The 21,323-nt window shown below is 46.8% G+C and overlaps 1 protein-coding gene across 2 annotated transcripts in view; it reads left to right on the top strand.

Moving 5' to 3' along the window:
- Nucleotides 1–7,692, top strand: part of RAI2 (retinoic acid induced 2) — a 62,416-nt gene extending 54,724 nt beyond the window's left edge. For both annotated transcript variants that reach the window (XM_028841908.2, XM_001082554.4), the window contains exon 2: nt 5,706–7,692. In XM_028841908.2, coding sequence (XP_028697741.1) covers nt 5,730–7,322 — 1,593 coding nt within the window. In that variant the 5' untranslated portion in view covers nt 5,706–5,729 and the 3' untranslated portion in view covers nt 7,323–7,692. The remainder of the gene's footprint in view (nt 1–5,705) is intronic.
- Nucleotides 7,693–21,323: the final 13,631 nt, after the last annotated feature.

The following is a 21,323-nucleotide window of genomic DNA, read 5'->3' as shown; positions in this document are numbered from 1 at the left end:
TGAGTGGCTGCCATGTTCTCCCACCATGTCACCTGTGGGTCTGACCCTCTGCTCTTCCCGAAACAAGAGCCTCGTGACCTCTGTAAGAAGTGGCCTTGTGTAAGTTTCAGTCAGCCTTTTTGAGTTCCAGCTTACTCATCAGTAAAAAGGGTCAGCAAGAGTCTTGAGGAGATGTCGCTTTAATGTCCCTGCCCACCTTGACACACCATGAGTGTATAAATGGTGTGCCTGCGACAAGAGGATGAGGATGAGAACACCAGGCTCAGGAAGGCTTAGGTGTTCATTCGTGCACCAATTCATCCAGAATATATTTCCTAAGCACCTACTAGTGCCAGATATGAGGTGGGAGACTATCCCCTTCTCCTGGAGAAACAAGTAAATAAGAAATCCCAGTATGGGCTGGGCAGAGTCAGGACTAGATAAAGTCAAGTTGGGGTCCTTTGGGAGCCCAATGAGGGTGGGGGTTGATCTCAGAAGAAGCAACTTTAGAGCTGAACCCCTTAAGTCAGACAGATGAGCAGGAGTTGGCTGGGTGAAGGCTGAGGTGGGAGAGAGCTCCAGGCTAATGGTCAGACCCTGGGGAGACCGGCCTCTGGTATAATTAGATCTTTGCAATAATTAGATGAGGGGTTCAGATAACAGTTCTGTGACCCCATGATATGGTTTGGCTCTGTATCCCCACCCAAATATCATGTCAAATTGTAATCTCCAGTGTTGGAGGTAGGGGCCTAGTGGGAGGTGATTGGACCATAGGACTTCCCTCTTGCTGTTCTTACAATAGAGTTCTCACGAAATCTGCTTGTTTAAAAGTGTATGGCACCTCCCCCCCACCTCTTGCCAGACACGTGAAGATGTGCCTCCTTCCCCTTCACCTTCTGCCATGATCGTTAGTTTTCTGATCCCCAGAAGCAGAAGCCTGTATGGCCTACAGAACCATGAGCCCATTAAACCTCTTTTCTTAATATAATAAATTACCCAGTCTCAAGTATGTCTTCATAGGAGTGTGAGAACAGATTAATATACCCCAAAAGTCTGCAAGCAGAGCTACTCTCCCAGTCCCTCCCCACCTCTTCATCTCTCCTGGGCCCTGAGTCTTTTCCCCACTGTCTCCATACGGGGTGCACATGGGCTACACGGGGTTGAGGCCCTAGCAACTGGCTGCAGACCAAGACATCGAGGTCTCCAGGGTCTCCAGCAACTTGAAAATCCAGGTTGCCCACTTCCTACCCAGCCACACTGCCATGGTTTAGTGACCTCCACTCCCACACCCCCAGGGATAATAGGAGCAGGCGGAATGGATGGGTGCCCTCATTTAAACCCACGTGAAAATGTTTTGCAAAACCCAAACAAAATGTTCCCTGTCGCCTCTGAAGAAATTCATGCCTCCTGGGCTTGAGCATCAGCTGGCTCCTGTGATGTTCCTTGATTTGAAGCGGTCCCCCACCCACCTTAGGCCCAAGCTAATCAGCAGCTTGGCTGAGTGGGGAGATGGGCCTCTACCTTCTCTCCAGTCATTATCTGGCTACTTGGCTTGTCCTCAGGGACACAGACTCACCCTTTGAACCCTCAATTCATGAGCTGGTTTTGTATTCTTAGGGCATCGCTGAGGCTTCCAGTACTAGCCCCTGCAGCAGCAACACCCACTATGCTCCCACTAGATGCACCCAGACCACCTCAGCTGCTGACTCAGAGTCAGAGGAGGGTGCTTGCTGGCAGGTTGAACAGCAAGAGGAGGAGATATAGAGAGAAAGATAGAACGAGACTTTCTGGGAGATGAGAGGGTGCATGATGAAGGCCAAGTTCATGTTCCTTTGCCTGGGTGTCCCAGGGCCAGCGCCATACTTGGCAGGGACTAGGCAGAGGCAGGCAAGTCTGTCTCAGGGCCAGCAGCTCTCTAGGGAAAAGCCCAGGGCTACTCTCAGGCCTGCTTTGGCTGAGTAGTCAGGCAGATCTGGAGCTATCCTGTTGAAGGAGGTGGAAGTGAGGTTTGGGCCAGGGGTTTTTCCTGCCCTGAGATCCTGCATACTGCTCCCCTCCACCCACACCTTGGCCTGTCCTCTGTCCTTCATCTCACTGGGCCTCAGCCTTGTTCCCAGAGACTTGAGTCACAGCAGGGGATGCAAGGGCCTGTCTATAGCTCGTTGGTGCTGAGATGCCCTCCAACCCATGTGACACCTGTCTCTGGAAGGCAGGCTGGGGATAGGTGGATAACCAGAAGTAGGCTGAGAGAATGGAGGGCCCTCAAGTCTTCCAGTAACAGAACCATAGCCACTTCGGGCTGCAGTCCCCAAGGACAGGTGGAACTCCAGTGACCAGAGGGACAGATGAGGCCCCTTGTGGGATAAAAAAGAACAATAGTTCAATGACTTTACTAGGAAGGGCCTGGCCTCCACTTTGAAGAAATGTGATGCTCACGTACTGTTTCCTGCATGCGTCTGCAGGCACATGCACTCGGTGTTGAAGGAGAGGCTGTGGGGACTGCTTTTGCCAGGAAACAAAATGCATGGAGGGGCGTGGCCTTCACAGCTCTCACGGTCGAAGGGAAGCCTGGGAAGCCCAGCCTTTATGTACCTTTAGGCTAGTTATTTAATCTCCCTGCAGAATCAGTTTTTCCACCAACAAAATTGGCATAATTATAAGACCCCTCTGGCTGGGTTGTTCTCAACAGAGGGCCTGGCAAATAGCAGATGCTCAATGAGTTGTAGCTCTTGCTATCTGTGGGAGGAACAGGGGCCTGAGGGAGGTCACCTGCCCTGGCAAAACCCTCTTTTCACTTTTCTGAGCAGGACTGTTCTGGAATGTTAGCAGGCCTAGACCAAGGCCAGGCAGGGAAGGGATTGAGGTTTCACAGGAAATGATGAGAGCTGGTACCTAAGCTGAAGGTGTGTGCAAGGAGCAGGTGGAGGAGGCATCCAGAAGTTTGCCTTCCTTCCTTTGGGAGGGGATTGAGAGAAGCAGACAGGGAGGGAGAGAAGCTGCCATTTCTGCAAGGGTGGACAGATGCAGCTGTTATGAGAAAGATGTCTCACAGCTGGATAATCCTAACCCCACAGGAAGACCAAATGTGTCACAGAACATGTATTGACTTCTGTAGCTGCCGTTGTCCTCACCAGTCCTACTGCAGCTTCCCTTCAGCCTTTTCTTACCATTCCCCAAGGGTTCTGGCCACTGTGAGGGACAAGGATCTGGCCTTAGGTTCTCAGGGCCTTCTTGGGGCTGCATACAAGTGGCCAACAAATATTTGTCCTGCTGATTTGGATGCCTCTCCTGGTATAACGTTGATGCCTTTGCATGCTAGCAAATCTCTGATCAAATACATGTTGCCTCCACTAGACTATAATGTCCATGAAAGCAAGAACCTTGTCTGTTTCACTCAGGATGAGTGAATGAATGAATTCATACATGCGTGAATGAATGAATTCATACATGCATGTATGAATGAATGGTGTATTAGAGGCCAGGTGCAGTGGCTCACACCTGTAATCCCAGCACTTGGGAGGCTGAAGCAGGAGGATCACTTGAGGCCAGGAGTTCTAGATGACCCCAGACAACATGGTGAAACCCCATCTCTACTAAAAATGCAAAAATTAGCCGGGCATGGTGGTGTGCGCCTGTAGTCCCAGCTACTCGGGAGACTGAGGCAGAAAAACCACTTGAATCCAGGAGGCAGAGGTTGCAGTGAGCCAAGATTGCGCCACTGTGCTCCAGCCTGGGCTGCAGAGCAAGAGTCCTTCTCACATAAATAAATAAATAAATAAATAAATAAATAAATAAATAAAATAATAATTTAAAAAAGCATCTTAGAGGCATGGCGTCTTCTGGGCTGAATCAGGCTTCACTCATAAAGAACCAGATCCTTCAGCTAGGGCAAGCCCCCTCAGCCTCCCTGGGGCCAGGCTGCCTCCCAACTCTGTCCCAAGGGGGTTACTGGCCAGCATGCTGGGTCACCTCATGGCTTCCAGAGGTAGACACGCCAAAAGTGTGGCCCACCAGTCATTCTCCACAAAGCTGTTTGCACAGCATCGTTTCCCTCCCCGCCTCTCCTCCTGCCTCAGAGAAACTCCTTGTTCTGTGCATTTAACACATTCTGATTGCCTGGAAATACCACAGAGTTGTTCATTTGTTAAAGCTGCCTTACTGTAGTGAGACATCATTTGTTTCTTTCTTTCTTTTTTTTCTTTTTTTTTGAAATGGAGTCTCGCTCTGTCACCCAGGCTGGAGTGCAGTGATGTGATCTTGGTTCACTGCAACCTCCGCCTTCTGAGTTCAAGCCATTCTCCTGCCTCAGCCTCCCGAGTAGAGTAGCTGGGACTACGGGTGTGTGACATCACGCCCGGCTAATTTTTGTGTTTTTAGTAGAGATAGGGTTTAATCACATTGGCCAGGCTGGTCTCGAACTCCTGACCTCAAATGATCTGCCTACCTCAGCCTCCCAAAGTGTTGGGATTACAGGCATGAGCCACCACACCCGGCCTCGTTTGTTTATTTCTAACCCCACAGTGTGCCGGGCTGCCTCTCTTTCTTGTTTTGGAGGTTGTGTTGGTAATTTTGGGGTGGAGAGAGGACAACGAGCTGGCCACAGGACTAAAGTTTAGGCAGTTGGGATAGGTGAGGTCAAAAATCTCAGTTGCCCAAGGCCTGCCCAGTGAAACTGAGGATTATTGAATTATTATTGAGCCCAACCAGACTCCAAGGCTGCTCAGATCCCTGAGTTAGACATGGTGCCTGCCTTCTCCATGGTAACGAGGCAAAATATGGACAGGTTTCCATGGAGAGACCTATCACATCTGCAGCCCTGCCTCCTCCAGGAAGCACACGCGCTAGGTGCCTTTGGCCTCTCAAGAGGTGGCCAGAGGTCTGTGGGAGGTGCCAAGGACATTGAGAAAGTGTGCCTGACCTTTGAGGATTTTCGTTTCCAACAAGTGTTCCATCTCCCCAGCCCTAGGTTCATCAATGCCCTCTTCCTCTTGGTAGCTAGATATTAGGAGAGGCCACAGATCAGATAGATGAACTGATTGGGGAAATGACAGCGGACCCAATGACCATTTATGCGAGTCATCATCCCATCTTCACCTTGCCCTGGGGAATGGATTTTGCTGTTATTGGGAGAAATGGGAATGTCGTTGGTCAGAGGGAGACAGAGAGACAACTGTAATGACCCTTGTGTAAATGGACTGCTCTTCCTTATCAAACCTCTTTTGGAAGAATGATTGCTACAGAGTATTTAAAATGCCATTTTCCATAGTCATAGCATATTCAAATGTGACAAGGCGTTATTTTTTTCTGTAAAGGAAAGTAAGTCTTCACTGCTTATTTGAATTTGAACAAGTCAAATTTCTGCATATCTTAACTGTCTGACATAGCAATGTGGACTGAAAGTTTGTTTTTGTTGAAGGCTAAACATATAAGCTGAGAATTAGGCTTAAAAAATGCCCGGTTTAACCTCACTTGGCTATTTACTGATTACATCATCTGCATTTATAGCTTAATCAGCTGTTAAATTGGGGTTCTCCAAGCACAGATGATCATGTGGGTGTGTTTGCATATATTAGGAGATATCTATAACCTGAATATATACATAGAGAGATGGGTTATGCTCCCTGGTTAACTAAAATGTGAAAACTTTCTAAAGATGTGAGAGAGCTCTTAAGGCAATTATAAACAGTCTTTTCAGGAAGAGTCATATTGTATGTTCTGTGTTGCAGGCCAAGTGGCATCAGAGCTGAGTGATGGATAACCTGCAGTCCCAGAACCTCTCCATGGACATGACTGACTCCCCTCCTGCCTTGGCTAATAACAGACTGGAGAATGGCATGGCTCAACTGATCACCACTGAGGCCTGGAACATCAACTCCACTGACCTGGTAAAGAAGGCCCTGGTGACCGTGCCAGCCCCATCCATTCTGAACCCCCCTGCCGAGTCTCAGAGTGGTATGGCTCTGAAGGTGGCAGCCACTGTGTTGCAGCCCCTGTGCCTCGGGGAGAGCCCAGTGGTGATGCCCATTCACATGCAGGTGGAGGGAAGCTCCGCACCAGAGCTCAATCCCAATGGCAATGCCACCTACGTCATGACCACCCAGGGCCCCGTGCAACTGCCCGTGGTGCTGGAGCAGCACGTCTTTCAGCACCTCAACTCCCCTCTGGTCCTGCCACAGGAGGACCCATGCTCCTCCAATACCATCCACAACAACCTCTTCCAGGGAGCGGAGGACTCGGAGGCCCAGCCCCAGCTCCTGGACCTGAGGATCCCCAGCCAACCGCAGGAGCCCACTTTGCCATTTGAAGCTGTGCTCCAGAATTTGTTTCCCTCTCAGGGCACTCTCGGGCCCCCACCTTGTCAGCCTCCTCCTGGCTATGCCCCTGTGCCCCCCCAGCCTTTTAGCTCCCCCTTGTCCCCCCTGGTCCCACCAGCCACCCTCTTGGTGCCGTATCCTGTGATCGTCCCCTTGCCTGTGCCAGTCCCTATTCCCATCCCCATCCCGGTGCCTCAGAGTTCTGAATCCAAGTTCAGCTCCAGTTTCCCCAAACCGCCATCTTCCTTTGGCCTGCACTCCTTTAAAGGCACCCAGACCCCTCTGGAAAAAGATGAACTGAAGCCCTTTGACATCCTCCAGCCTAAGGAGTACTTCCAGCTCAGCCGCCACACGGTCATTAAGATGGGAAGTGAGAATGAGGCCCTGGATCTCTCCATGAAGTCAGTGCCCTGGCTCAAGGCTGGCGAAGTCAGTCCCCCAATCTTCCAGGAAGATGCAGCCCTAGACCTGTCAGTGGCAGCCCACCGGAAATCCGAGCCTCCCCCTGAGACACTGTATGACAGTGGTGCATCAGTGGACAGCTCAGGTCACACAGTGATGGAGAAACTTCCCAGTGGCATGGAAATTTCTTTTGCCCCTACCACGTCCCATGAGGCCCCAGCCATGATAGATGGTCACATCAGCAGCAGTGATGCCGCCACCGAGATGCTCAGCCAGCCCAACCATGCCAGCAGCGAGGTCAAGACTGAAAATAACATTGAGATGGTGGGCGAGTCCCAGGCAGCCAAGGTCATTGTCTCAGTCGAAGATGCTGTGCCTACCATATTCTGTGGCAAGATCAAAGGCCTCTCAGGGGTGTCCACCAAAAACTTCTCCTTCAAAAGAGAAGACTCCGTGCTTCAGGGCTATGACATCAACAGCCAAGGGGAAGAGTCCATGGGAAATGCAGAGCCCCTTAGGAAACCCATCAAAAACCGGAGCATAAAGTTAAAGAAAGTGAACTCCCAGGAAATACACATGCTCCCAATCAAAAAACAACGGCTGGCCACCTTTTTTCCAAGAAAGTAAATAACGGCTTTTTAAAATTTGTATGATTATAATATGGGGAAAGGTGCATTGGTTTTATAAAAAGGCATTTAAAACAAATTATCTTTGTTAATTATTTTGGGGAGTAGTTGGGAAATGGAAAGGTGACTTGGCTCTAGAGGCCCTGTATGCTAGTATCATTTTCTTTTTTAATTTTTGACTTTTCACAAATGAGTAAATAAGAGCAACCTATTTTTCAAGCAGATTGCACATTTTTTGCAGCTTTAATGGAATATTGGGTGAATTAGAGGGGTAAAAAAAAGCTATTTTCATTGCCACAAAGTGCTTTGATGATGTAATACCTAATAAAGGGTAGGATGAATATTTCACAATAAATGTTTGTTTGCACTAATTGGTTGCAGTATTCCATCATTTATAAAATTTACATTCCTTAACTGGCATAATTTGGCCAAAACTCTTGCTTGTAAAAAGCTGTAAGTTATCCGTGATTAGAGACTTAAGCCTTTCAGGCATATTGGAAAATATTTCCCCATGCCCCAGTAAAAGAAGGGTTAGGAATATGGATGACCTGGAGCAAGTCATTTCCCACTTTGGCCTTGAGTTTTTTTATTTCATTTTTTAAATAAATAAATAAATAAATGGCAAAGAAAAGAGACAGGGAGGTGAGTTTCAAGTGCCCGAGACTCCTTTCAGTTCATATAGTTCTTGGGTGTATAGAATTCTGTGCCTGGACCTTCCACAGTCTAAGACAGACAAATGTTTCACAACAAAAAAGTAACGTGCTTCCTTCCCACCGACCAAAAGTTTAGTTGGAAATGCCCTTCTTTTCAAGGGCAGTACGAGCATTGTTCTCAATGCTGGAAAATCTTGCAAGTCAGAAGTAGTGGCGCAGGCCAGTGGATCAAGAGATGGCTCATACATTTTCCTAGCCTTGGATAGAGATCTTTGAGGGTGGAGCCAGGGAAAGAAGACAAAGTCATTCTTTTTTAGTTCAGCTCGGTGATTATCAAATGGGGTGATTTTAACCCCCGGGGTATATCTGGCAAAGCCTGGAGACATTTTTGGTTGTCGCAGCTGAGAGGAGAGATTACTACTGGCATCTAGTGGGTAGAGGTCAGGGATGTTGCTAGACATTCTATAACACACAGGACAGCCCCTAGCCCCCAACAGAGAATGATCTGACCTGAGATGTCAGTTGTGCTGAGGCTGAGAAGCCTTGGTTAAGCCATTTCTTGATGGACAGAAACGATGCGTGTGGAAGGAGACTGCAGCTCTACCCTGACAGCAAAGGCCACCCACACAAATGAGGAACGGGAGGAACTGTGAATGTGCATTTAAAATAGACCTGCTAGGTGGCACAGCACACTTGTGTCTGAAACTATACTGGCGAGAGACTGATGATTGCATGCCTGCTTTTAAACTTAAAGCTCTTTTTTTTTTTTTCACTTCTTGCAATTAGTATGTATCTAGCTGCTACAGGGAGCATGAACAGGAGGAAAAGCAGTTGTGAGACTGTTCTTTTATTACCAGGCCCTCTGTGTACAGGGTTACAGCTTTAGCTGGCCCTGTGTCATACACCCAGAGTGAATTTTCTTTCTCCTGCTCTTTTCCTGTGTTGTTAATTTTTTTTTTTTTTTTTCCAAAATGTGACCAAGTAGCTGTTTCTCGTCAGGCTAACTAGTCCCAGTCTATAGCATCAGCCACACGCCATCCTTTCAGCATCTATGTGGCACAGTCTTTTTTTCCATTTTTATTCCTAGTGTGGGTTTCTGGCCATGTTTCCTGAGCATAGCACATGTCTTCTGGTTTCAAATGGAACACAAAGGTGCCTGGGAACTGGCGTTTCCCATTCGTCTGCTGTTGTTTTTCCCCATGCTTACGGTTATTTCCTCCTGCCACTGCAGTGCTGGGTGGCCTTCCTGCACCAGCTGATGGGGCCCGTGTCTTTGCAATATGCTGGGAAGAACTGCTGAGTCTCTGGCTTTAAGGGGACAAAATTCGCCATTTGCCCTTTAGAAGCAAGTGCTTAAAGCCGAGTGACACACAAGAGAAAAGGAAGGCAATGGTAGCCTGTAATTACCTTATAAACCTCAAGCCGCATGTTTCTCTTTGTTGTATCTGGGAAGCCCTTTTCCTGTTCTTTTCCTGTGTTGTTAAAATTTCTTTTTCAAAATGTGACCAGATAGCTTTTTCTTGTCAGGTTGACTAGTCCCAGTCTATAGCATCAACCAGACGCCATCCTTTCAGCTTCTACAAATGGCAAGGTTTGTCCCCTCAAAGTCAGAGACTCAGCAGGTCTTCCCAGTGTATTATAAAGACACGGGCCCCATCAGCTGATGCAGGAAGGCCGCCCACCCAACTTGAGACGGCGGCACTGGCTGGGTGAGAAAGGCTGGCTACACAGCCGACCCTGGGTGTTGAGCCAGTGTGGGACAACTCCCATCCCTGGGATAAATTCCTGGGGCATGCCTCCCTACCCGCCCCAGCCAAATCCATTTATGATCCTTCCCATTCAACATTGGGAGGCTATTGTAATGGGGACTGGCTGTGGCATTGGGAGGCTTGCCCATTGAGCTTTGTGAAGGCTGCACACTGAGTGTTGTGTTGGGATCAGGGTTTTGCTACTGGGGCAGCAACACCCTCTGCCTGCCCCTCATCCAGGCGTTTGGTGGAAACTGGGATCCAGTCAGCTTGGCTATAAGCAGGCCAGGAATTAAGAGAAGGGAAAGCACCCATTGTTGTGGCCCCTGTGAGCCTAAGGTTCCCTGGTGGTTCAACTCCATGCCCCTTTCCCAGTCGGGAGTATGCAACCTTTCACACAAACCTTTGAATAAAAGCCATTAGCCCAGAACCATGGTTCCTGGACAGAGATGTGTGGTTCCCACAGGGCTCACAAAGAGGGCCACCAGCACACTCTCAGGCCCTGTGGTTTTTCTGCTTGATTCAGCCAGCTGTGATCACTCCTATCTCCCACCCCTCACAACTATGTCCAGTTCACCTACTCTCAGGTCTCGGCCATACAGGATTTCCAGCAGGCTTTTCCTCAAGACTTGATTTGTCATCTCTTTCAAAAATGCTTTGGGCCAACCAGAATAAAGATCAGCCTTTCAGGAAATAGGATTAGTCACCAGGAATGTTCAAATTTGCTCAGACTTGTCAAGATGGCTTCAGCTGGCTTCAGTTCAGAAATTGTAAGAAACTGGAGCAAGTTGTGAAGATCTGTGTTTGTGGGTAGTGATCATCCTGGCAGAGGAAAAACGAGTAGATCTAAAGAGGGAAAAAAGAGAAAGATTTAAAGAAGGAACAGGCACTGTCCTAACCACAGAAGTCCTTGACATTGAGTAGAATATTCTGAAATGAGGTCAAAGATTTGTTTAGATTGAAAGGCAAAAGTCTCACACTTTTAGCATGAAAAAATATGCTTACAACAGTAAAAACTCCAAACAAAAAGAGAGAAGGAAGGAAGGAGGGAGAGAAGGAAGGAAGGAGAGAGACAGGGAGAGAGGGAGAAGCCAATTACTGAGAGAATATGGCAATAGACTCATTATCTTCATAAGGAGTATAATTAATACAACAGGACAGGAAAGGATTTAGATTCATTTTACAAGTGAGGAAATTGAGGCTCAGAAGAGCTTTCTGCTTTCAGATTTTAAGCGCCAACAACTAAAAACTATGTACTTGTCATAGTCTTAAATGTTGGGTCTAAAGCCCAATGAACCCACAGGAATTTGGACTCTTTAGGGGCAAAAGCCAGGATGAATTAGCAGAGAGTCTGAATTACGGATTTTTCTTCAATTATTTTCAAGACCATTCCAGTTAGCTGGAATGCCCAGAGCACTTGGCACAATGGTGAGGGGGTGATTTCAAGCTGAAGAGTGGGGAAGCCAAGCCTCTAAAAGCCGCACTCAAAAGCTGCTAAGCTGAAAACTTTAACAGCAGGGAAAAAAGCATAAGAGGTCATTTTAGCAGACTTTACTCCTCATTAAATAAAAAAGGCAATTTTCCACGACTCACTACCACCAGGTCAAATAACTCATCTCCCACATCAGCAAGACAAAATAGGGTGTAGTTGAGGTCCTTAGGGTGCTATTTTAACAAATTGATCATTTAATTTAATTAACCCATATTGGTTGACACTATCGTAAGTAGTATATATAAGTGCTTGAAAGAAGTAGTTCCAAAATATTGCAAATAATCCACCTGCAAGTGTTATTAGACCAAGGGATTTCTAAATAAAGTGAGATTTTAGTTATGCCTTGCTGAGGTTTCAAACAAATTCGAGTTAAAGGCGAAAAACTGTTGAGGTTTACTATTATTAATTCCACTTGTAGATTATTTTCCATCCAAATGTATTCTTTGTATACACTCAGATCAAACTGTAGGCACCCACTGGGCACAGTGGCTCACACCTGTAATCCCAGCACTTTGGGAGACCAAGGTAAGAGGATAACTTGAGCCCAGGAGTTCCAGACCAGCCTGGGCAGCATTGCAAAACTTTGTCTCTACAAAGAAAAAAAAAAAAAAAAAAAATATATATATATATATATATATATATATGTGTGTGTGTGTATGTGTATGTGTATATATATGTGTGTGTGTATATATATACACACACACACATACACACACACACACGCAAAATTAGCCAGGCATGGTGACGCCTATAGTCCCAGCTTCTTGGGAGGCTGAGGTGGGAGGATCACTTGAGCTGGCAAGTCCAGGCTGTGGTGAGATGGCGCCACTGCACTCGAGCCTGGGCAACAGAGCAAGATGACCCTGCCAAAAAAAACAAAAAACAAAACAAAAACAAAAACAAACAAACAAACAAAAAAACACCTGTAGGCTCACTCTGCTAATAAAGATGATAAAGGCCACCAGGAAACAGTCCTCCCCCTGCTTAATAATGTTTTAAATCTAAAGTTTGGCAAGCCAGGCAATTAGTAAGAATGTAATAAACCCTTATTACATTATAGCTCCATGTGGTCAGTCCAGGATGGTATTGGGAAAGTGGATTTTCCCAATTTATGGTCTCTTCAAGTAAGGAACTTGAAGATTTTTTTAAATGCAAAAATTGTTATTAGGACTCCTTTCAAATCACATTTAGAAACATCACAATGAACAGGGGCTGAATTCTTTGACAGCAGGAACCGAATCTTATTTCTTTATCTCAAGGTTTCTCAATCTTGGCACTATTCACAGTTGAGGCTGGATGATTGATTCTCTTTGTGTGGGGCGAGGACTGTCCTATGCATTGTAGGATATTCAGCAACATCCTTGACCTCTTCCTGCAAGATAACAAAAATGTCTGCAGACATTGCCAAGTGTTCCCTGAGTGGCAGCATCATCTTTGATCCAGAACCACTGCTTTATCTCTAGGGCCTGACACCTGGCCCACAGCAGGGGCTCAAAAAGTCCTTGATGAATGAGTGCAATCAAGAAACAATCAGAAAGAGGAATCTGTAGCTGTAGCTGTGGTTTCTGATGCCTCACTCACATTTTCTTATTTACTACCATGAGGCGGATCTTATCAGGAAACTTACTTGGTACCATTGTTCACCCATCCATAGGGCTGTCATTCATTCGACATGCTATGGGCCCTTTAGAAGCTTCTCTCTAGTAAACAGGGGTCAGCAAGACTACCCCCATCTCACAGAAAGGGCGGGCACTCTGCCAGTCCTGACAGGATCCTCATTATTTTACAAACACAAAACTGGAAGGACTTATTCATTATTCAAATCTCACTCCATAAATTGGTCTTATTTCCAAGGACAGCATAACCCAGGAATTTACAAACATTGCCAGGAAGTTTTCTTTTTTCTCTCGTGTTTTACCTAAATCCTTTTTGCTGTAAGTGAGCCCAGTGTTTTGTTTGTCTTTAATGGAAACAAAAGTCACATCTCCTTCTTTTAGTAGTTCCCAATTTAAGCACCAGAGCTTTTTTGCAGCCTCCTATCCTCAAGACTCAAGGATCCTGTCTCTTCTCACTTTCTCCCAATTCCTATCTTATAATCTTTTGTCATCTTGGTTGCTCTTTCCCCAATTTCTTCATCTACTTTGTAGAATCAAGAACTCCAGGTAAGTGATGAAAAGGTTCTAAAATTGATTGTGGCAGTGGTTGTACAACTCTGTGAATATACTTTTAAAACTTTGAACTGTACACTTTAAAATGGGTGAATTGTTATGGTATGTGAATTATATCTTAACATAGTTACCTTTTAAGAAATAATAAAAGGACCCCAGATAGAAATTGGGAACTGACTATGGGTTCCAGCAAATCCTCCTGGAACTGAATAATTACTGCCCATCTTTGATAGTTATATCTCTGTTACTATGTCCCCATTTTCCATTGGGCCCCACCATCTTTGATTGATTATATGCCCATTAATACCTCCTCATTTCCCACATTTTCTTGGCTGTCACAACTTTGCTTGGAATGTCATCCTCCATGGCTCGTTTCCTGGAATCTGGAATCTCCTCCCCTAAGTGGTTTCCACTGAACAGACCTTCCCAGGCCCTCAGTTTGGTCCTCACTATTTCTCTGTCAGGGTTCAAACTCTGTTAGGCCATAGGCTTCTTAACTTAAACTCTCTTGAAGCAGACTAGGGTGTAAAAAGAAAAATCATAGCCACTCTGGCCTGGAGTCCCACCTGTCTGGTGCCTCACCCTGTAGGGCCTTCAAGCATTGCAACTTTATGCCATCTCCCCCTCCCTCCCCCAGCACCTCCCCATCAGGACTCTGGAGAGCAGGGCAATGTGCCTTCCACTATATTGCTTTACATCTTATCCAGGAGCAGAAAGGACACTTAGGGCACATGTGATCTAATGACCTATAGGCTTAGAAGGAGGAGAACAGACTCCTGACCATACTTCCCTTCCACTGAAGGGAGATCTAGGCCCAGAGTAACAGTCAAGCATTCAAGCACTGTCCCCACAAAACAAAGACTTGGTCTCTGATTACAGGATGTCAGCAGTTGTCAGTGCCCAAGGTGGACACCATAGCAATGGAGAGATCATTGGAATGACAAATGTGCTCAGGAATTCAGTCTTCAGGGTGGCAGGGCCAGCATACAGAGTTAACCATTTTTTATTAACAACTGATGGTTTTTTAATGAGGCTTTGTGATTTCAGGCACAGATGGAAAGCAGCTAACAAGGTCTTGCCTGGTAGAAGTCCTTGGGGAAATCGTGTTAACACATGGATAACATTATTGGTAAAGAGGATCTCAACTATTGTGAGTGAATGGGTGCTCCTAAGGTACTTGAGCGTGGAGGAGAATAGCCTGTTTTCTTTGTGTGGCTGGGGAATACCACTCAACAGGCAGTATGAGAGCCAGATAATGGAAGGCCACTTCTTCAAGATCTGAATCCTTTTATTGGAAGTGTTTTCAATGGGAAACTTTTCAAAATGCATTAAGCATCTTGGCAAAGGAAACCTTTCCTTGACTCGGTCATTGTTATGAGCAGGGGCGACTGGCCAGAGCTGGGATGACACGATGCCCTCCAGGCTGTCCAGGGAAGGGGCTGTTTGTCTGTAGCTGGTATTGCCTCTCTTGTCTCCAGTGCCAACTCCACATGAGTGCCTTCCTTCTTTGCCTTTTTATTGGTTTGTTTTAAAAATCTTTTCCAATCCTGTCCCTTCTCAGCTTCCACGACAACAAGGCATGATTTGATCACCATCACTGGCCAACTGGCTCTCATCCAGAAACTGACCCATAGCGTGAAATTGTCCCCTGTTCCCTTTCAAGTGCCTCTTCCTTCCCCAGTCTGCAAGGCCCAACCCCAGTGTCACTGCTAGGGAGACCATCCCCAGCTCCTCTCCTCCCCATGCTTCCCTGAGACCCCCTGCACGGGAGGAACAGGCTAGAAAAGCCTCTCCCATTTTATTGAGCCAGTCTCTGTCCCTTGGGTGACAAGCTCCCTAAGAGCAGGCACAGCTTTTGGTCCATAGCGCGTAGTAGGAGTAGCTTATTGAATTGAAACCTGGAGCACCTTCTCTGCTTTCATACGTATCATTTTTTGGCCATATTGGCTCCATCCTAAGCTTGGCCACTGTCAGGCCTTTTTGGTTTGGCCCTATTTTGGATCCTAGTCAAAGATGACTTGTGCAAGCACCAGATGAATGGAACACCATGATTTAGACATGTGGGGTGTGATCCCCTGTCCTATGTATTTACTCTTTAGACCCTTCGTTTGTTGTGACCATCAGGGTTAAAATCCAGCAGAGCCCATTCGAACAATCACAAATTTTCAAATAATTAAAATTGTAATTGTTTTACTGAAGTTTTCCTTCCTTCCTCCCTCCCTCTTACCCTCCCTTCTTCCCTCTTTCTTCTCTTTTTCTTTCTTTCTTTTTTTTTTTTAAGCCACTCCCCAAAGTGCTGCTTCTGCTTAATTTTATAAACGGCAAGAACTCCCCAGGGAGCCCTGGTTGTTTCCCAGGCCTCATCTCCCTGACCTCTGGGAGGTACAGGTGTGAAGGCATGGAGGCACAAAGTACTTTCATCCCCCTCCTCCTCCTTATCTTTCATGGCACACCTATCTCCCCATGCTCCGGTCTCTCTGCTTGTCTCTTCATTTTGACCTCTGCAGATAACGATGCTGATGCTCCACCTCTTCCCTCTCTTTCTCTTTCATAGACTCTGTTCCCGGCCCACAGTTCTCATTCCTTGTGCTTTACTAGGATGACATTCTCATAGTTGTCTCCAACATTTTTTATTTTGTTTACTTATCTCTATCTTCAACCCTGACTTCTCTCTCCCCCTCTCTGTTTCTCTCTTTCTTTCCTTCTCTCCCTCCCTCCCTTCCTCTCTCTCTTTCTCTCTGCCTCTTTCTCTTTCTCTCCCCCTCACCAACCTGCCATATTCATAGGCTGGTGTCTCATTCTCATTATCCTAGAACTAGACTTAGCATTGCCCATCCTCACCCCCTCCTCAGATCCAATGAATACCCTCCGCCTCTGCTGCTGCCTGCTTCCTGGTTCTCCAAGCAAGAAATGTGGAGCTGTTCTTCATGACTTCTCCCTCACCTTCACCTCCCAGATACCTGTCTTCTTGACTTTGCCTCCCCAGTCTTCCTCAAATCCATCATTCCTTTCCGCCATACTACTGTTCTTGAGCCTGCCCACATCATCCTCTGTCTAGACTCTTACAATGGTGTCCAAATTGGATGGGCGCCATGCACCCATCTTTAGCTTGCCTGATTCTCTCCTCTATACTGCCACTGAGATCATTTTGGTAATAGGCAAGACTCACCATGTCATTCTGCTGCATAAAAGCCTGTGGTGTTGGATACCTCCACGCACCCTGTGGCCTCACATGTCAGCAGGCCTCCTGAGGTCAGGGCCAGCCCAGCACTGTGGCTAGAATTCCCTGCTTCACCCTATGTGTAAGCTCCAGGGATACAGGAAGGCTAGCAGTTCCCAGCCCTGCCTGTGAGGTTCCACCCTTGAGTGCCGTCCTCTTGACACTCCCTCCCCACTTTCTTGGGTTTTTTTTGTTTTTGTTTTTTTGTTTTTTGTTTGGAGATGGGGGTCTCTCTTTGTTGCCCAGACTGGTCTCAAACTTTTGGCCCCAAGCGATCCTCCCACCTCACCTTCCCAAATAGCTGGGATTATAGGCATCAACCACTGCACTTGACCTTCGCCATCTTCTTACTCTGACTAATCCTTCAGGATTCATCTCAAAACAACACCTCCTCCAGAAAGCTTTCCACGACAGCTCTGGCATAGGCTAAGAGCCCCTCTTGCCCTCCCATAGCAACATGTGCACACATCTGTATATCATCTCATCCATCTCATTCAATTGAAAGTATGACTCTGTCTATCCCACTATGTCACATACTCCTCTAGGGCCAAGGTCATTGTCATTGTATCTCACACACCTAACACAGTGCTTGACATGTAGGGTACCCTCAATAAATGTGTGTGGACTGCACCGAACCTATGTGGAAAGTGCAAGTGTGCCCTTCTTAGCCAAACCAGTACAATATATGGAAACGCAAACATACGAAACAGAAATATCTGGAATCTATAATTGACTTTGCAAAAGAAGATGAGCTACTTGATTCCTTTAAACCGTATGACTTACTCTGTTTTCAAAACAAGATGGATTCTTCAAAAGTGGTTTCTACACTCTTATAAAAATATACGTAAAACATAAAGCAAGCAGTAGTCAACATCTCATCACTGGTATAAAAGAAAACGTTTGAGCATTCACCTCCCCAGAGTTTGTGGATTTCTTTATAAACGACATGCATGGACTACCAAACAAATATGTACATTATAAAATAAGTGCAAAAATAGAAATGTTGGAAAAAATGAAACAAACATAAATAGGTTCAATATTTTCTTTCTACGCCCCAATTCATTATCTTATGTATCCCACCGGATCATAACGAAATGAGACTATTATAAATCTTTCAATTGGCTGAACACAACCTTTAAATTCTCTTAGAGAGCCATGCATTTCTCTTTCTTGAAATATGGGAAATAAACAAGCACAAGAGGTTTCTGCATCAGAAGTAGAATGAGTGCCTGTCACTACACCTAAGCAGGGGGATGGATGGAGACCCTGAGTAAAAGAGTGCCAGTGTTAAAGCCACAAAGTCTGGATACAATTGCCAGCTCTGCTCCTTTCTAGCTGTGTGGCTTTGGGCAGGTCACTTAACTTATCTGCTTCCATTTTCTCAACTGTGAAATGAAAATAATAAAATATCTTCAAGCATCTGAGTTCGTGCATTTGGGGTACCAAGGACAGGGTACTCAATAAATGAGCACACAGTGAGCATGAGCAAGGGATATAAGTGATATAAATAATGATAAATAAATGTATTTGTATTATATCTTGTTTACGGATAATAATAGGGAGGAAGGTCACTACAATTCTAGATTTTAAAAAGCCTTTAATTCCAGTAAGCAGAGTTTTAGATTCCACTTTGTTCCATAAAAGTGGGTTTCCAGCCAGGCACTTTCATGCCTGCTTCCAGACTACTGACTAATATTTGAACCTAATGTAAATGTCATTTTGATTTCCTTCCCATTGGCCTGAGGAAAGGGTTGATCGCTTGGCTATCAGCAAGAAAATGAACTCGTTAGAATAGGAGAAAAAGTGACACAGGCTGAAAGAAAGAAGCCTGAAGGCAAAATTGGCCTGGAATCAAAGTGGCATGTGTTCTTAGACCTCACCCTGCTTTGGATTCCTCGTCAGTAAAACCACAACTCAGCTGCCTTTCTCATGGGGATTGATGAGATAATGCAAGCGCCCAGGGCCTGTGAGTAGGAGGTGTACACAGTCCAGGGTTCCCTTCCTTGCTTGCAGTGAATAGACGCTAGGTGAGGATGGGACTTTCAGGTGCCCCCACCCAGGGACCCCTATCGAGAGGCCACGGTCCAATCACAGGGTCCATGGAAAGCCATGCCCTGGGGGCAGCTCTGTAGTGACACCAAGAGGCTATGCAGCCTTAGAAGTCTGCAACCTGGTGAGCAGAGGGGTTGAGGCTTCCACAGAAGTAAATTATACAGCTGACCCCCCTTATGAAACCCTTCTTACAAGAATCTGATGCCTTAGAGTGGATGAATTGTTATTTGAATTAGAAATCTGAAGTTTGCTTTACAAGAGATAACATCAGTTTCTTTTTTGAATGATGGAGGTTTCTTGAGTGCACTTGAGACACGATCTAGCACGTGGGCAACTTCTGAAGAACACATCTGCTATATAAATTGGGGGCAAGTGTATTTGAAATAACTACAGAAAAGGGTTTGTGAGGTGAGCATAGAAAAGGAATCTCTTGTTCATGCCATTTAAGAGCTGCTGACCTCTCCACCACGGGAAGAGGATTTTTTTTGCAGCAAAGGAATTCAAAAAGTCAGAACACCTCGGCTTCTCCACCCACCTGCTGGGAAGAAACCACCCTCTTACCCACTTCATCTGCGCTGGGATACAGCGCCCTCTGCTGGCAGACTACAGCAACAACCTCAGGGATCTTCCCTCCAGAGTGGTCCTGGCACCGGCACCGCCTAGCAGATCCGCCTCCTCTGTGAGCCTCTTGGGATATCCCTGGGGAGGGCCCAGACCGAAAATCCTGAAGGGTCCACATTTTCAGAAAAGAACCACCTCACCCTTCATTAATGGGAAACTGTGTCCCAGCAAAGCCAGGGAGAGAGAAGCTCACTGGCCTGGGACTTGGTAGCCTTGGTGACAGACTAAAATGAAAGCTGGGGACATAGCACACTGCAGGGTGTGGAGCTGAAGCAGTAACCTTGACATTTCTTTGGACGATAGGAATAGAGCAGGAGAATGTTGGGGATCTTCGAATGCAACTCAGGGGAGCTGAGGGACAGAAGGGGTGGTGGGAGCACAGGCCTAGCCTGGCAGCCACTGCCCTCAAGTGAGCAGGGAGGGCGGGCCAGGGGTGCTCCCACGACACAGCTGGTATTGGTCACTCTGCCAGACACCGGGTTTCCCACCCCGGCTGCATCCCAGGATCACCAGGGGAACTCTCAGGACGCCTGATGCCCAGCCTGAGCCCAGAGATGCCCATGTGCCTGGTGGTTACCTACAAAAGGGTGGCCTTGGTAGAGTAAAATTTGCCTGAGAATTTCAGCCTGTCTCCCAGGCTGAGTCTAGCACTGAGATCCCTGGGAAGAGGTCCGGGAAGTGGGGCCTCGGGTGTGCCCCAGGAGTGGTAAAAGGCAGCAGCGCCTCTAGCTGGAGGCAGCCTCCTAGTGAGGCACAACCTGGGCTGTCGCCTCCTCTGACACCGTCAGCCGACGCTGATCTCTGTGAGGTGCACGACTCCAGGCCCACCTCTCACTCACCTCCCTCCTGGTGGTGAAGCAAATCCCAGGTGGCATCCTGATGGATGTCCTCCTCCCACACCTGCATTTGGGTGAGGGGACCAGTACACACCATCCCACCCTTTCAGGGCCCCAGGAGGGTGGGCCCTGGTGCCCACTCTGCTCTCCTGCCCAGCCCAGTTCAACAGCAAGTCTGCAGCCTTGAGTCCAGATTGCAGAAGGCCAGGCTCTGGTGACCCTTCTGGATTCCATATCTTGATGTTTCAATGTCGAGAAAGCAAACAGGAAAGGCGCCCTTCAAATGCTCCAGTCAAAGGTTCCACTGAGACCACTGCAGAAAGCTCAGCTTCTCAGACCTCACCTCAGGCAAGCTTGAAAGTACTTTCCTCTACCATTTTAAAGAGAGAGAGTCGTGCTTTGCTTGAGGTCATTAACCTAACAGCTTGGGCTACTCTCAGAGGGACACTTGCTCTTCTGAGCACAGCCCAGGAAAAGGCAGAAGAAATCCCTCTAGTGGACCCCAAGGAACATATGTGGATGTGATGTGCATCTCAGGTAGGGCACAGAACACACGGTCAGCTCCTGTTGGCTGAAAGCTCCTGTCTCCACCTCAAGAGCTCCCAGAATGACCTGTTTAGAATGCGGATCTGATCATGTGGCCTCCCCACGTTGATCACCACCTTCAATTTATCCTCATGGCTCTTGGGATCCCCTTCAAAACCTACCCAAGTTCCTTCCTGCTCCAGGCCCTGCTTAGCTCTCCAAGTTCATAACAGTTCCCCAATATCCATTCCGTGTTCCAATCATGTCCAATATCTGTGGTTTACCAAACGTTTCTAGATTGCACAGCCTGACAATGACCTGGAATGCAGGGAAAATGTGTTGAACTTTAAGTATGGCCCCAAGTGCTCCAGCAGTCAGTTGAGTATGGAATAACGTGAGGATGAACAACTTGAACCTGAACTGAGAGAATGCTCACAGGCAGAGCCAAGATACTTCTGAGGAATTCAAGGTTTGCTCTACCCCACAGATAAATAGAGGGCCATTCACGATCCCAAGTTCCTAGGACAAAGAGCTACAATCTTAAGTTGGCAGCACATAGGTCAAATTAGTCCTGCAAGCACATTTTGTTTGGCTTTTTTTCCCCCTATATTTAAGACTACATTTTAAAATTGGGGGATTTTACATGAAGATCTACATTTCCATTTTCCTTTTAAACATTGGAAAATC

This window comes from Macaca mulatta, chromosome X (genome assembly GCF_049350105.2).
Source record: "Macaca mulatta isolate MMU2019108-1 chromosome X, T2T-MMU8v2.0, whole genome shotgun sequence".
Taxonomy (NCBI): Eukaryota; Metazoa; Chordata; class Mammalia; order Primates; family Cercopithecidae; genus Macaca; species Macaca mulatta.
Note: the sequence above shows the minus strand (reverse complement) of the source record. Positions and strands in the feature narration are given on the sequence as shown.